This window comes from Colletotrichum truncatum, assembly GCF_014235925.2.
Source record: "Colletotrichum truncatum strain CMES1059 chromosome Unknown Contig_0003, whole genome shotgun sequence".
NCBI lineage: Eukaryota > Fungi > Ascomycota > Sordariomycetes > Glomerellales > Glomerellaceae > Colletotrichum > Colletotrichum truncatum.
In genome coordinates this window covers 6,613,235-6,625,942 of record NW_027222400.1, presented here as the reverse complement: position 1 = coordinate 6,625,942, position 12,708 = coordinate 6,613,235, and the positions used below count along the sequence as shown (strand labels likewise).

The 12,708-nt window shown below is 48.9% G+C and overlaps 3 protein-coding genes across 3 annotated transcripts; 2 read left to right on the top strand and 1 right to left on the bottom strand.

Annotated features, from left to right (window-relative positions):
- Positions 1 to 158: 158 nt before the first annotated feature.
- Positions 159 to 1,573, top strand: CTRU02_206723 (protein disulfide isomerase; the record flags this gene model as incomplete). Its single annotated transcript, XM_070204761.1, has 4 exons — positions 159 to 282; positions 461 to 668; positions 728 to 1,100; positions 1,187 to 1,573. The coding sequence occupies 4 exons, from the start codon at positions 159 to 161 to the stop codon at positions 1,571 to 1,573; spliced, it is 1,092 nt and encodes a 363-aa protein (XP_070061865.1).
- A 211-nt stretch (positions 1,574 to 1,784) lies between these two features.
- CTRU02_206722 (nacht and tpr domain protein) lies at positions 1,785 to 6,107 on the bottom strand (the record flags this gene model as incomplete). The annotated part of the gene is made up of 1 exon (XM_036732378.1): positions 1,785 to 6,107. One exon carries the CDS (start codon positions 6,105 to 6,107, stop codon positions 1,785 to 1,787), a length of 4,323 nt encoding a protein of 1,440 aa, XP_036575854.1.
- Positions 6,108 to 9,266: 3,159 nt separating this feature from the next.
- Positions 9,267 to 12,334, top strand: CTRU02_206721 (Activator of stress gene 3; the record flags this gene model as incomplete). Its single annotated transcript, XM_036732377.2, has 6 exons — positions 9,267 to 9,455; positions 9,694 to 10,151; positions 10,322 to 10,721; positions 10,782 to 11,116; positions 11,256 to 11,582; positions 11,695 to 12,334. 6 exons carry the CDS (start codon positions 9,267 to 9,269, stop codon positions 12,332 to 12,334), a joined length of 2,349 nt encoding a protein of 782 aa, XP_036575853.2.
- Between the last annotated feature and the right edge of the window lie 374 nt (positions 12,335 to 12,708).

The window sequence follows — 12,708 nt, the reverse complement described above, 5'->3', positions numbered from 1 at the left end:
ACCCCGCGACTCAAGTCTTTTCCATGCGTCCAAGCTACCCCAAAATAAGGTCAGCAGATAACATTTTGGCAGTTTGAAAGGTGCCCCTCTTCCATGGGAATTGTCTGACTTTAATTCCCTTCTCCTGTCTTTTACAAATGATCTTCGGCGGTGTCAACATGGCTTTCTTGAAACATGTAGTCTGCATCGCCCTTCTGGCAATTCCCAGTCTGGCATGGAGCCACACAAGCAGACTAGATCTTGAGGAAGCTTTCAAAAGTCGAGATGATACGCTGGTAGCATGTAAGTCACTTCACCATGAACAATAAATATTTGCTCAAGGATCGTCGCATTGATGTATTCGGACGCAGTTGTCGATGTAGGCTCCATACCAAAATGCGCATAGAAATTAGACCTGCTGACTTGGTTTGCGGGATATAGCCGGACAGGTACGTTGCAATCGTGTCTTCAAACAAAACCTTCTACTCACCTAAATGTAGCTGGAACAGTCAGTTACTTGAAACAGAATGGAATCTCGTCCTTGATCACGACAAGTCCGTCTTAAGCATCGATTGCGCTACAGACTCGAAAACTTGCGAAGAACACGATGTTCGGACGTACCCCGCCATCAGGCTTTACCGTTCGGCTAAGACGTTCGAATACTATAGGGGGCCTAGGCAAGCGAAGGAGTACGTCAATTTTTGACATTTACACAAGGTTAAGTCTATAGATTCTGACTATTTCAAAGGATCATTGCCTTCAAAAGTCGTTCCCTACGCCCCGTCGTCTCTGGTTTGAGCTTGGAGAACGTTACCAGCTTTGCCTATACTGATTCTTTCGTCTTCATCTTGCATTTGACAGACCAAGACGCAGGGAAAGGCCTATACAAACGATTCCACGACCTAGCCACTACGAATGCGCATCTGCACTCGTATGGTGTCATTTCTCGTGACTCAAAAAATGGGCCATCGTCTCTTGACTGTTTCAATAACCTTGACGATGAGAAACATTCGACTGATGAGTTTTTCAAGCATGTCTACTCGCTAGAAGAGTTCGTCAAGGCTTGCACCAATCGAATTGTACCGGAGATGACCCACCAAAACAAAGTTGACTACACGGGTGTTAGTTTCTTTTCTTTCATTGAGCACTCCATTTGAGACAACGTCTACCCCAACTTGGAGGCCTAAGCTAATATAAAGCCTGGCAGAGCAAAACTAACGTCCTCTATTTTTTCGACTTCAACGCATCTCGGCGCGAACAATTCGCTTTGCATATTAGAGAAACGGCCAGGAAGTACAAGCAAAATCTGAAGTTTGTCACAGTAGATCCACCAGCGTTCCCAGATGTTCCTGCAAGCTTGGGGATAAAATGGACGTTCCCTGCGATCGGTTTGCAAAACAAAGAGACTGGGCTTGCTTATCACTCCGAACAGAACCATGCCATTACTCCAGGATTTGTCGAAAATTTTCTTCGGTCTATAGGTGATGGTACAGCTCGGCCGGCATTTCAGGATAACGTGGATGAAAGGGTTGATGAGCAACTCAGCACTGAAGGCGACGTCCATGAGAAAGAAGTGGTACACGACGAATTGTAGCTGATTTCTGCAACCGACCTTTCGGCAACGTCGCATGGAGCGGATAAATGAAGGATGGATCGGCAGAGGAAAACCCAATATCATCCAATTGTTCGTATATGCAAGAACCTTTTAAATCAAACTTTCCAAGCAGCAACTCAAGTTTCTTTGTTCATTTCTCTAATGGAACTTCAATGGTATAACCCAGACTCTTACCATTAATCCGCATACTCTAGATAATCCCAAGCCCTGTGGCAGTGTTTGATTGCGCCCACTTCTGCCGCAATGCCGACTTCCACTCGTTTAGTCGTTGAACCTGCCCATCTACTAAAATCTCTCCAGACTGAAGATCTTTTAGCAAAGGCGGCACTGTTATCCACTTATGGCTTGCCTTGCATGGAGAAGTGTGTGCTTGAGTGTAGTTCTGGCTTTTCAGCGCAGCCAGACAGGGCAGACAAAACTTTGAGTCAATGCAGTACCAACACACTGCGAACTTGTCTGACGGTTTGAATAGTTTGAGGCAGTCATCACACGAAAATCCACTGTCCTCGGAGAATACTTTTGGCAGCGTGATCTGCTTACTTTGTCTCCGTGGAGAGTGACCACCAATTCGAGGAGAGCTAGAACGCCTCTCGGTGTTCAAGTGGCCAGCGAGATTTGTCGCCGCTGGTGGTGTTCTGACAGATTGCCACAGTGCCAGCGCGTTGACCTCATCGCCCGCCGCAATCAAGGTTCGTTGAAGGTTGCGAATGCCAATCTCGTCGTTTTGGGGCTCATCATCTTCCAATAGTTTCAGACTTTCAGACACAAGACCTCCCAGCAGTTTCCGGGACTCGGACTCCTTGTTTTGCAACCGGTATAGGAGAATCAAGAATATCGATGCTTCGTTGAAATCAAATCCAGCCATATACAGTGGGACATCTCGATCTTGATACTTTCGCTGCTGCTGCATGAGCTCCTCAAGCTTCTTAATCCAGGGACCAACCGCAGCAGATCTTAGGGTCTCGTCAGCTTCAAGCGCCTTAAAATAGTAGGCCCTTGCGAGTTGTTTGAACGAGGCTATATATTCAACTCGTACAGCCAGGCTGCCTCTGGCCTTGTAATCGAAACAGATGGCTTCCTGAATGCTGATGGCATTGTTGTATTGCTGGGCCGCCATATACACGTTTCCAAGAGCGTTACGCAAGTAAAATGCCTTTCGAGAATCTTGAGAATCGTGCGCCGACGTAATTGCATAGGCATAGCGCTCAGCGAGAATGTCCGTCTTCCTTGTCCGAGCCGCAGCTTGAGGGAACCAGTCTCGGATAGATGGATCGGGGATCTGACTCAGGAGGAACAAAACAAATCTGGAGCTTCCTTTGTCGGTGTATTGATTGTCAAGCTCGTCAAAAAGGCTCATCATTTCCGTGACACGGTTGTTCCCCACAAGAACCCTCATATAAGCAGCCTCTGGTTCAAAGTCGCGAGTGTTGTAAGCGTTTTTCATGGCCTTGCGACAGTAAGCTATAGCACTTTCTACCCGGCCGATGCGGTTGTAGCATTCGGCGATCTGGGCTTGGTTCTTGTAGAGTCGCCATTTGCTGTTTTTGATTTCCTGGTCCGTCTTGTAGTAGCCCTTGGCCATGTGGTTCTGTTCGACAACCTCGCACATGAGATGAAGTTTAAGGGCCTTCTCGAAATTGCCACTCATGGCATAGCAAACACCCATACGACCGCAACTCTCGACGATGTTGGAGTCAAGGTCTAGCGCGGTTTTGAAGTACTCCAGCGCTATTTCATGCTCCCCGAAATTAAGAAGAGTACTACCGATCCTTCGGTACCAATGCCCAGTTTTCGGGTGGTCCGCCCATTCGGCGGCCTTTTTGATTCTTTCTTCCACCTTGACCTCTTGCCAGTGCAATTCGGAATCAGACCAAGATTTGCCTTCCTCCAGAAGCGGCAGTGACTGGACTACACCAAAACAGAAGAGTGTTGGCATGTACATGCCGAAATCTTCAATAAGCCAAGCTTTGGAAAAGGTTCTTCCCATTGGTTCCAGTAGACGGGCTGGATTTAACGCTGCCGCAGTCGCCCAGGCTTTTTGTTCGGCATTAAGGCTTCTAACAACATCTGCATCATTCAGCCACTTGGAGACCACCTTAATATTATCATCAGTCCAAATATCAAGGGACTCTTCAAACAAATTGGTCCATGTGAGAAGCACAGTTGGGTCCGTAAGCATGACATAAAGACGAGTGCCAATATCCGCTTTCTCGGCTGCAGATATGTCAGAGAGTTTGACATCTCCGAGATGCTCAGGCCAGTACCAGGCGGCGTACCGCTGTAGAGACAGTCCTTCTTGACCCAGGGTGAGATAGGTCGGGTCAGTAAAAATGCGCAGACAAGCTTTCAGGACATGTAACCTGGCATCAGCAAGTCGAAAACCGATAGAAGGCGACTGCGAGTCAGCCTTCAGATCGGTCGAAATGTCTTCTCGAAAGAACTCCTTGACCGACATGTGGAAGAAGGTAACGTATGTTGTGCTCTTGTTTGAGAAATACTCAATATCTCTGTCGGTTTCCAGGAAGTCAGGGCTTGCTCGCTTGGTAATATCCAGATCAATATGAGATAGGCGACGATGCATGTCATGCCGATCAGCCAAATCCGCTGTTGACAGTCCATCCTCTCGCTCTAGCGTGAAAAAACATGAGAATTGTCCTCTCAATGATTCCTCTAGTCCAAATGGTGCGTCGCCCATTTTGAGCGCCAAAACAGCCTCAATTTGCTCGAGCGTGAGACCCATCTCGGCGACCGAAACCCAGATGAGAATTTCGTTTAGGTCGTCTGCCTCTTCTTGCGTGATGGATGAGCTAAACCCTAGCACTGCTTTCTTCAACATGCCGTTGATTTCCTTAGGATAAGATTGAAGACTCTCGATGATTCTTCTGGGGTGACGTATTCTGTTCAGTTCTGCCAGCATGAATTTGGCAAGAATGAAGAGTCCATCAACTTGCTTAACCATGGCTTCAATAACTCCCTGTTTAAAGTCTTCTGTAGAGCCTCGTAGAACTCGTGCGGAATTGACGCCTTCGACAATGTAAGATACAATATCAGAGCTGTTTCGATCAGGTGTGACGTGTATTGTTCGAAGTTGCTGACCTCCGGTGGAGTCGTTTCCGAGGTAATCTAGGATGTCATCGGACAGACTAGGGCGCCCAATCAGGGCGACCTGGACTCTTGTTCCTTCTGCAGATTGTTGATTTAAATCGTCCAGCATCGCGAGAAACTCTTTGACTTCTCGCGGGTCAGCCTCATCCAGACCATCCATCAACACATAAATGTGTCGTTTCCACTTGTCTAGCACGCATGGCTCAACAAGCAATTTTCTGAATGCGCTCGAGACGGTCTTAATCTCATCGCTAGTGGACACCTCACGAATAAGTTGTTTGCCGTAAAAAACATCCTGTTCACTAATTTGGTATGCCATATCTCTTAGAGCTTGAATCATTGAGCGACTTTCTGGGTTGTTCTGGCGGAAAAAGAAATAACCAATCATACTGGTCGTTTCTTGATCGTTTAGTACTTCTTGACCCCAAGAAACAAGACGGGAGGTCAAGTAGGACTTTCCTGTACCGGGATTTCCTGAAACCCAAAGGAATCGAATATCGCCAGCGAACCAGGCCTTCATGGAAGGGTCTTCCAGAATCCAGTCACAGGTACCAGGTGTCCTGGTTCTGTTCAGAGACAGAAGTGTGTCTTCTGGATAAACTGAGGGCTGCAAAATACCTTTGAGCTTGTCTCGGTTGGATGAGAGCGCCTGCTCTCTCGTCTGGGTTGTACGAGTTTCTACACGCAGTGTCTGGACATTTACGTCAACTCTCGACATCATTTCGAGCAAGCGATCTTGGTTTGAGAGTGACCGTTTGACACCAGCACTGGTTTCTGCGATAACGAGTCGTTCCTCTCCCTCAGTAAGAGTAGCAAGCTTTTTCATAGAATCAGGAACTTTGCTCTCCTTCCCGAACAACCGCTTGAAATACGACTTCAACCGACCGCTCTTGACTTCGTGCGCTGCGATGATGAAAATCTCAAAGATAGTGACCAGAATTTTGACGACTTTTTCATGTAGCTCGTTGGACATTCTTTGAGACACATAAAACTTAAGTCTGATGGTGAAGTCTTGCATCTGATCGAACAGATCTATGATCGAATCATAGCATGCTGAAACGTCCTTGGCAGCATTCACCAGATACATAACCGCTGCGAATATCGTCTGGCCCGGAGGAAAGATCTCCTCCGATGCGCCTGCCAGAGCTTCGCCAACGACTTCCAGAGGCTTACATGCAGCTGAAAGACACTGAAAAAGAGTTTGGCGCTTCTCACGAAAACTCGTGAACTGCTCATTCTGCCGGTTGATAACGTTCAGAAGGTCCTCCGTCGTCCGCATCGGTGGTGTCATATAGTCTTTGAGGTCAAGACCTGTAGAATCAGCATACTGCTTTTGGGCATCAGCGAGAATCGCTGCAAACTGCCGATTAATGCTGTCGGAGCGCAACAGCTGCGTCTTCTCGTCCATATTGGGCGATGATTCGACAGAGATATGTTCTGTCCCTAGTGGCGTCTGTATTCCCCGCGCGATTTTGGCGGGGTTAAGTTGTGGAGATCTGATCGTCAAACAGTGACAGTCAGGCTAGGGATGCCTTTCACACAGCGTCACCCATCCAGAGTGTTCAAGTCTTTGAATATTGAAGGGGCAGGTCCGATTAGCGGGAGGCGCGCGGGAGTGCCCGTTGGTCGATGAGACAAAGTCAGGCTGCGGGAGACTTAGGCGACTGGTGGCGACAGATCAAACCAACACGAAGCATCAGGGACGACCAATCAGTCCCATGCCAGCAAGCCAGGTCGGTAAACCCAAGCCAAATAAGGCGAAACAAGGCGGTGACAGCGGGCCAAAAGGCCGTTGGGCGCATCGAGCCCTGCCCTCAGCTCATCAGCCCCTCAAGTTGGGGGCGGTGAAGGCACACGCTAGAGTGCGCGGCGACAGGACGGCATATGCAGAACTCTGTCAGCAGCGTAGGATTCATGATGGGGCACTACCAGACGAGGTGGGCGGGGACTTGGCAACCGTTCGGAGCAATTCAACTAGTCAAATGTGAGTAAAGTGTCATGATCGGTTACGCGCGGTGATTTCGCTTGAAAGGAGGGGTAGGCAGCGATGGAAAAGTAGGCAGGAACATACCTACAACAAATACAGCCTCATTAATTAAAGAGACCTCAACTGTCGGAAGAAACCCGGTGGTGTACTTTCGGTGTCTCTGCCAACATTATCGTTCCTTCTAAGTGGACAAAGAACACTTGATAGACATTCAGATACCCAGGCTCCCAGACATGAGGAAATTGGCTTGCAGGAAATCTAAAAATATATTCAAGTAAATGTTCGCTGCACCCTGTTTGGAACGGGATGCGCCGTCCGGCTCAATACGTACCTCCGACCGACACGCGACACGGGGGTTTCGGAGCGGACGGGAATGCTGACATAACCCACGGAGGCCCTCGAACCCTTCCACCAATGAACTGCACCGGACCCTAATTCCGGTGCTTGGGACCCGTCCCCTCATTTCCCGCACCCGATCTCGATCTCTCCAAGCTGCCTTGCCTTGTCCATCGTCCCATGCATGCGGGTAACTAATTGACCAAACAGGGCATCGCCCAAATCCGATTGCTGTTCAGCTTTAAAGTTGGGAAAACCCTAGTTTTGTCTTGTTTTGTATGCATTAAATTGTAGATGTTCGAAAATGGCATCCCAACCCATGACAGAATCAAAAGCTTGAGCTTATAAACACGTTTGGAACCATCATTATGAACTCATAGTTCACCGTTAAGCGACATTCCCTTATTGCCGGTGTTATCGAGAAAGTTATTTTTCACTCCATTTCCTACCCTTCAACTGCTCTAAATCCGGTTTCTTTGATAATTTCGATACTTGTTGCTTCTAGCTATCTAATGCATTATTTCCTTCAGAGGTTCGGATATTTGACTACATGTGGGCAGATGGCTGACGGGAAGGAATCCTTCTACCCACTGTACTTGACAGACCAGTGCCAGATGCTATCCTGCAGTCTATGTATACGTAATGCAGTAGTCTTACTTTGCTCATGTTCTACGCATCAGCCAAAATGCCAGCCTAGGTAAGCGACCGTATCTGCGAAAAAGCCTTGACCCATATTCAACACTGGCAATAAGCTACCATTTCACCTTCTCTTCATTCAAAGATGTTACTGAGCTGCATGCACCCTTAAGAAATCTATTACCAAATTGTCTAGCCGACGCTAGTTGCGAATTATCTTAAAATGTCGTCCAAGATATGGCCCCGTTTGGTTCCAGATTGCAGAAACTCGGGACACGGGACAAAAATATGCTCGCCACAATGGAATCAGCGCAGATTTGATGCCGGTTGTTGAGTAGATCTTCCGGGCGACCGGAAATTATAGATTAGAGGCTTCTTTCGGCTGTGTGATGTTTTGCAACGTCTCATCGATTCCTCTCGATTCAAGACGACATTTTACGCTCGGACTCGAAATATCTTGGTAATTATACAAGTGTTCTGGGAATATGCTGCCCATATTTTCCGCGTGTCTAAGTTCGGCAAGCTGAATTATGAAATCACTTTGACCTTTCGGTCATGTACACGTACGCATAATCGCACAATTGATACCGACAAGGATCATGAGAAACGGTTGGTCGATTTATTCGAGGATTTTTTTATCTTTTCTAGGGTGCAAAGATCGATGATAGCTGTTTTACCGATCCCCTGCAACATATCACGCATCACAAACCGGCGGATCGAACTTCTCTTGCGTTTTTCTTTGTTGCGCCTGACGAGACTTAAGGCATCAGGAACCGTCAAATTGTTGAACAGGTATCCTTCACCTGCGCAACCGGACATGGTTCTTAGAGCGTTTGAGGACGAGTATATATTATTCATTTCGTGACGCTTAGCTCGGCTTTCAGTAGCTGCTTCGACACTTGATAGTTTTCTTTTTGGAATTCAGGGCTAGCATTCATCGAACTTAATGAGGAATTATGACGAGGGCGTATCATGTTACAACATTTCATACTGTTCATTGAGAGAAGAATGGGCATGGAAAAGACCGGAGGCAATAAATAACACATCTGCTAATTGACCAAGTGCTGACTCCCAGCAGTGATGCGGAGCGATATGGCCAATGCAAGTCATCCATCTAAGCCCTTTGTGGGAACTTCCTGGGCAAGGGAAAGGAACACAGTGTGAGCGCTTTCTGAGGAACATGTCAGGCCGCCATCCACATGAGAAATTGTTACGCAGGTACATGTATCCGCGTGGGCCCCCAGCCGCCGCCAACACAATGCCTCGTCCTCCACTTGTGCTCCAAAGACTCGGTGAGTTGTCTGCGGACAAAGAGTACCTCAGTATGTATCTCTCTCTCACTCTCACACACACACTCTCTCCCTCTCTCTGCAAGTAGCGAAACGTTCATCTTCTTTTACTGGGGCGCAAATCCTCTCTCTCTTTCTCCTACTCCCTCCTCTCTTTTTTACAAATAAAAGGTTAATATCGGCAACGGTTGCAGCTTATTATGAAGTCATCTTCATCCAACGTTGTCGACTCGCTTCCCTATTTCCCCGATCGCTCCGCCGGTCCCTCAGCATCCCCAGCCCGTTCTCGAGAGGCTCTCTCGCCGAACTTTAGCAGCCCATGCAACCGGAACGCAAATACAGGAGCATTCTTCCAGGTCCTCCAGCCAAAAGCCCAAAATCTCTCACTGACGATAATGCGGAGGCCGCTTCCTCGACAGGCGGAGTTGCTGGGGGGCAGGAGGGCACCAAGAGGAAGCGCCGAGCGACTACTAAAGCGTGCAACAGCTGTCGAGAGAAGAAGATAGGGGTACGTGGTTCCTTATTCTCTCCGTAATTTCTTAAATGTATAGTCAACGTGAAATCACGAACCATCTCCAAAACCTCATCGGCAGCAAGCGCCCGCTACCATGGTTTTGCATGGGCACATCAGTTCGTCGAGGGCCAGGGGTTTTAGAGCCTATCCCCCCCTCGCGGCACCTAACTATCTTCCCCATGTCAGTCGGCCAACCTACCTTGCGATTCTACTAAGCTCTTCTCTTATGTAGTGCAACGGTCTACAGCCATGCAACCACTGCCAACGCCGTGGTCTTGCTTGCGAGTATGCCACTATTTCGAAGACTATTCTCAACTCCATTCCTTCGGGGATGAAACTACTCGACGAGACAACAGCAAAAACTCACAGGTATGCCGCAGAACTCATTAGCATCCTCCGGTCTCTCCCCGACAACCAGGTCCGGGACATCCTTCAACAGTTGCGGGCCGGGAGAGACGCTTCAGTCATCGTTGCCTCGCTCCGTGGCCATCTTCATTCTGCATACGATGTTTCGTTTCATGGAATGCTCCACGGAGTTCCGCCTCCAGACCAGAACTCTCTCGAGTTTGAGTTGATGGTACGTCATGCGACTGTCTACTCGCCGTGGGCCCCGACAGAACTCCCGCATCTAGATTTTGAACTTCCTTCAAGGCCTAGCCACACTCTTTCCGTCGACTCCCCTTCAACAGCGTAAGCCAAAATTCCTCAACTTTGACCTCTATAATGCACGACATGGCGTGACAATGCTATCAAGTGATTTCCTGCACTAAGAAGTTGCTTCTTCGGCAGCTGGAAATTTCTTGATTTGCATGGGGTCCCTCTTCTCTCCCCGAATCCGATGCTAAACTTGACTAAACTAGGGTTTCGCCAATGTCAACGGACACCCCTTCTCCGTTACCACCCACGGACTCGGATCCTCACTCTTCCAGCGGAAGGGCCCGGTTTGGCCATCCAGAACCACGGGAGAGTAGTTCCTCCAGCGTTGGCCTTGGTGTACCAGGCAGGGCCGGTAGCCGAGAAACGGTATTGGTAGATCCCCCAGCTCTCTGTGACGAACGGTTACGCAAACTAGACGCTTCAGCATGGACAAACGTCCCGATACCCAACGATGCAGCGAAGAGGGCCATTTCTCTGTATTTGGAGACCGATCACGCCATTACAGCTCTGTTCGATGCTGACCTATTTCTAAACGACATGATATCCGGCAGCACGCGCTTTTGTTCCAGGCCTTTCTTCAGCTCTCTTCTCAGCTGGGCTTGTGTGAGATGATTTGTTCTAGAAAAAAACGTGGTTTGACGGATTTCCCTAACACGGTAACAGCAGGGGTACACGGCATACGACTTGGAAGCCGCTGGATGGAGTTACGCACTTTACGACGAGGCCACCCGGCTCCTGGAGGAGGAATCTGCGTTGGGGCTTGGCACCCCAAGCACGATTGCAGCGTTGCTGTATCTAAGCATGTCTTCCATGTGCCACGCCAAAAATACCATGGATTCTCCAAAACATCTCGAAGACGCAATCAGTTTGGCGAAAGGCATGGGAATGTTCGGCATCGCCGACGAAGGTATGGACGAAGACTGGCCAGACGGCGCTGCAGACATGTCATGGCGGAGGGCGTTGGCTCAAACTGCTTGGGGCAGCTTTGTATACATCACGTACGTTTTTACGCCGAAAACCTGGATAGGTGTTTTTTTGGGAGGGGTTCTTCCAGACACTCCGGCAAAAAAAAAAAAATACCACAGATTTGATCGCTGCCCTTTGATCCGAGTTTGCCAGATTTTTAACAGATTACAGGATACACTGCACACACAACCAAACATGCAAAATCGCATATCCGCCGAGGATACCGATTCCTGGGGGCGCGAACGAAACTGGGGAACCAGAAGACAATCAGCGGCCTTCGGCTTTCGTGGGGCAGACGTTTTTGTCTCTCTGCAAGCTGGTTTTGATTGCTCATGACATGATTTGGATGAATTACGCTAGCAGCAGCTCAAAGACCACGGTCCATTCATTGGTCGAGTCGATGGAGTTAATCTACAGACGGTATCTGGAATGGGCAAACGAACTACCGCTGGAATTAATTCACAGTGGAGAGAGCCCCCATCATGTTCTCCTTTTACAGTAGGTGAAATCCTTCAAATTCGCGAGAAAACCCGGTGAAGGGCGGCTTCGGGGGTCCAGAATGCCAATGGAACCAAGTTAAGAAAAACGACTAACGCGAGATTCCACGCAGTACCTATTTCCACGCATTTGTTCTGGATTTGTTCCGCCCCTTGATCCGACATAACGACGCGATGCGTATTAGACTCGAGTCTTTTACCTCTCAGCAGGCTTCTCCAGAGGCCGTGTGTTGTGCCTCTGCCACCCAACTAAGATGGATAGCCATCACCTACTTCCAAAACTGTGCTTCTGCATCGCACAGCTTCATATGGAACACGGCATTGCTCTACGTTGCTAATGCGGCGCTCCGGGAACAACCCCACGCCATCGACAGTTCCGAACGACGGTCCCACTTCCGAACCTGCATCCTCGGCTATCAGAAACTACAGCGATGTTTCCGGCTTCCGCAAGGGATCGTTCGTGGGCTATTATCTATGGTCCTGCGGCAGGGGCTTATGGCGTCTTCAGAGGCGCGGGCAATTATTAGGGATACGGACGAAAAGGGAAAACACCATCCGGTGTCAGATCGAGTGTCGGCGCCCTTCGTTGTTGATCTCGATCTTTGCATGGTGGACAGGGCGGCCGCGTTCGTCGACGAGCTGGCGGCCGAATTTGACGAGCTGGCGATTCTCAACGAGTTTACCATGGTCACCTCTGCGAGGGAAGGCCCAGAGGTTTCGAGCGAGGCCGTTGCTTCGGATGCCGAAGGTTGAGGTGCAGATGAGAGACCACTCACTACTACCGCCCATTTACAAAGCGCATGGGGGGGGGGGGGGGGGGGTTCATTGGTGGTCTTGGTTCTTCTCTCTAATAAACCCTACGAGACGACGACAAGTACAAAGTTCGCAATCGCACAGGCGTTGTGGATTCGTACTCTCTGTTAGGGGGTTTTTGGTCATAGCATACAGTCATAGGCTATGTCAGTGTTACAGGACAATACGAAAAATTATTACCTGCTAAAGCTATCGAGCAAAGTTTTGGAGCGCACAATTATCTCGTATGAATTAACAAGCGACATGGTGGAAAGGCAGCATTGTTCAGATGCTACAGTGGAAGTGTTCTTCCAGCCAGCCCCCTTTTAGCCAAT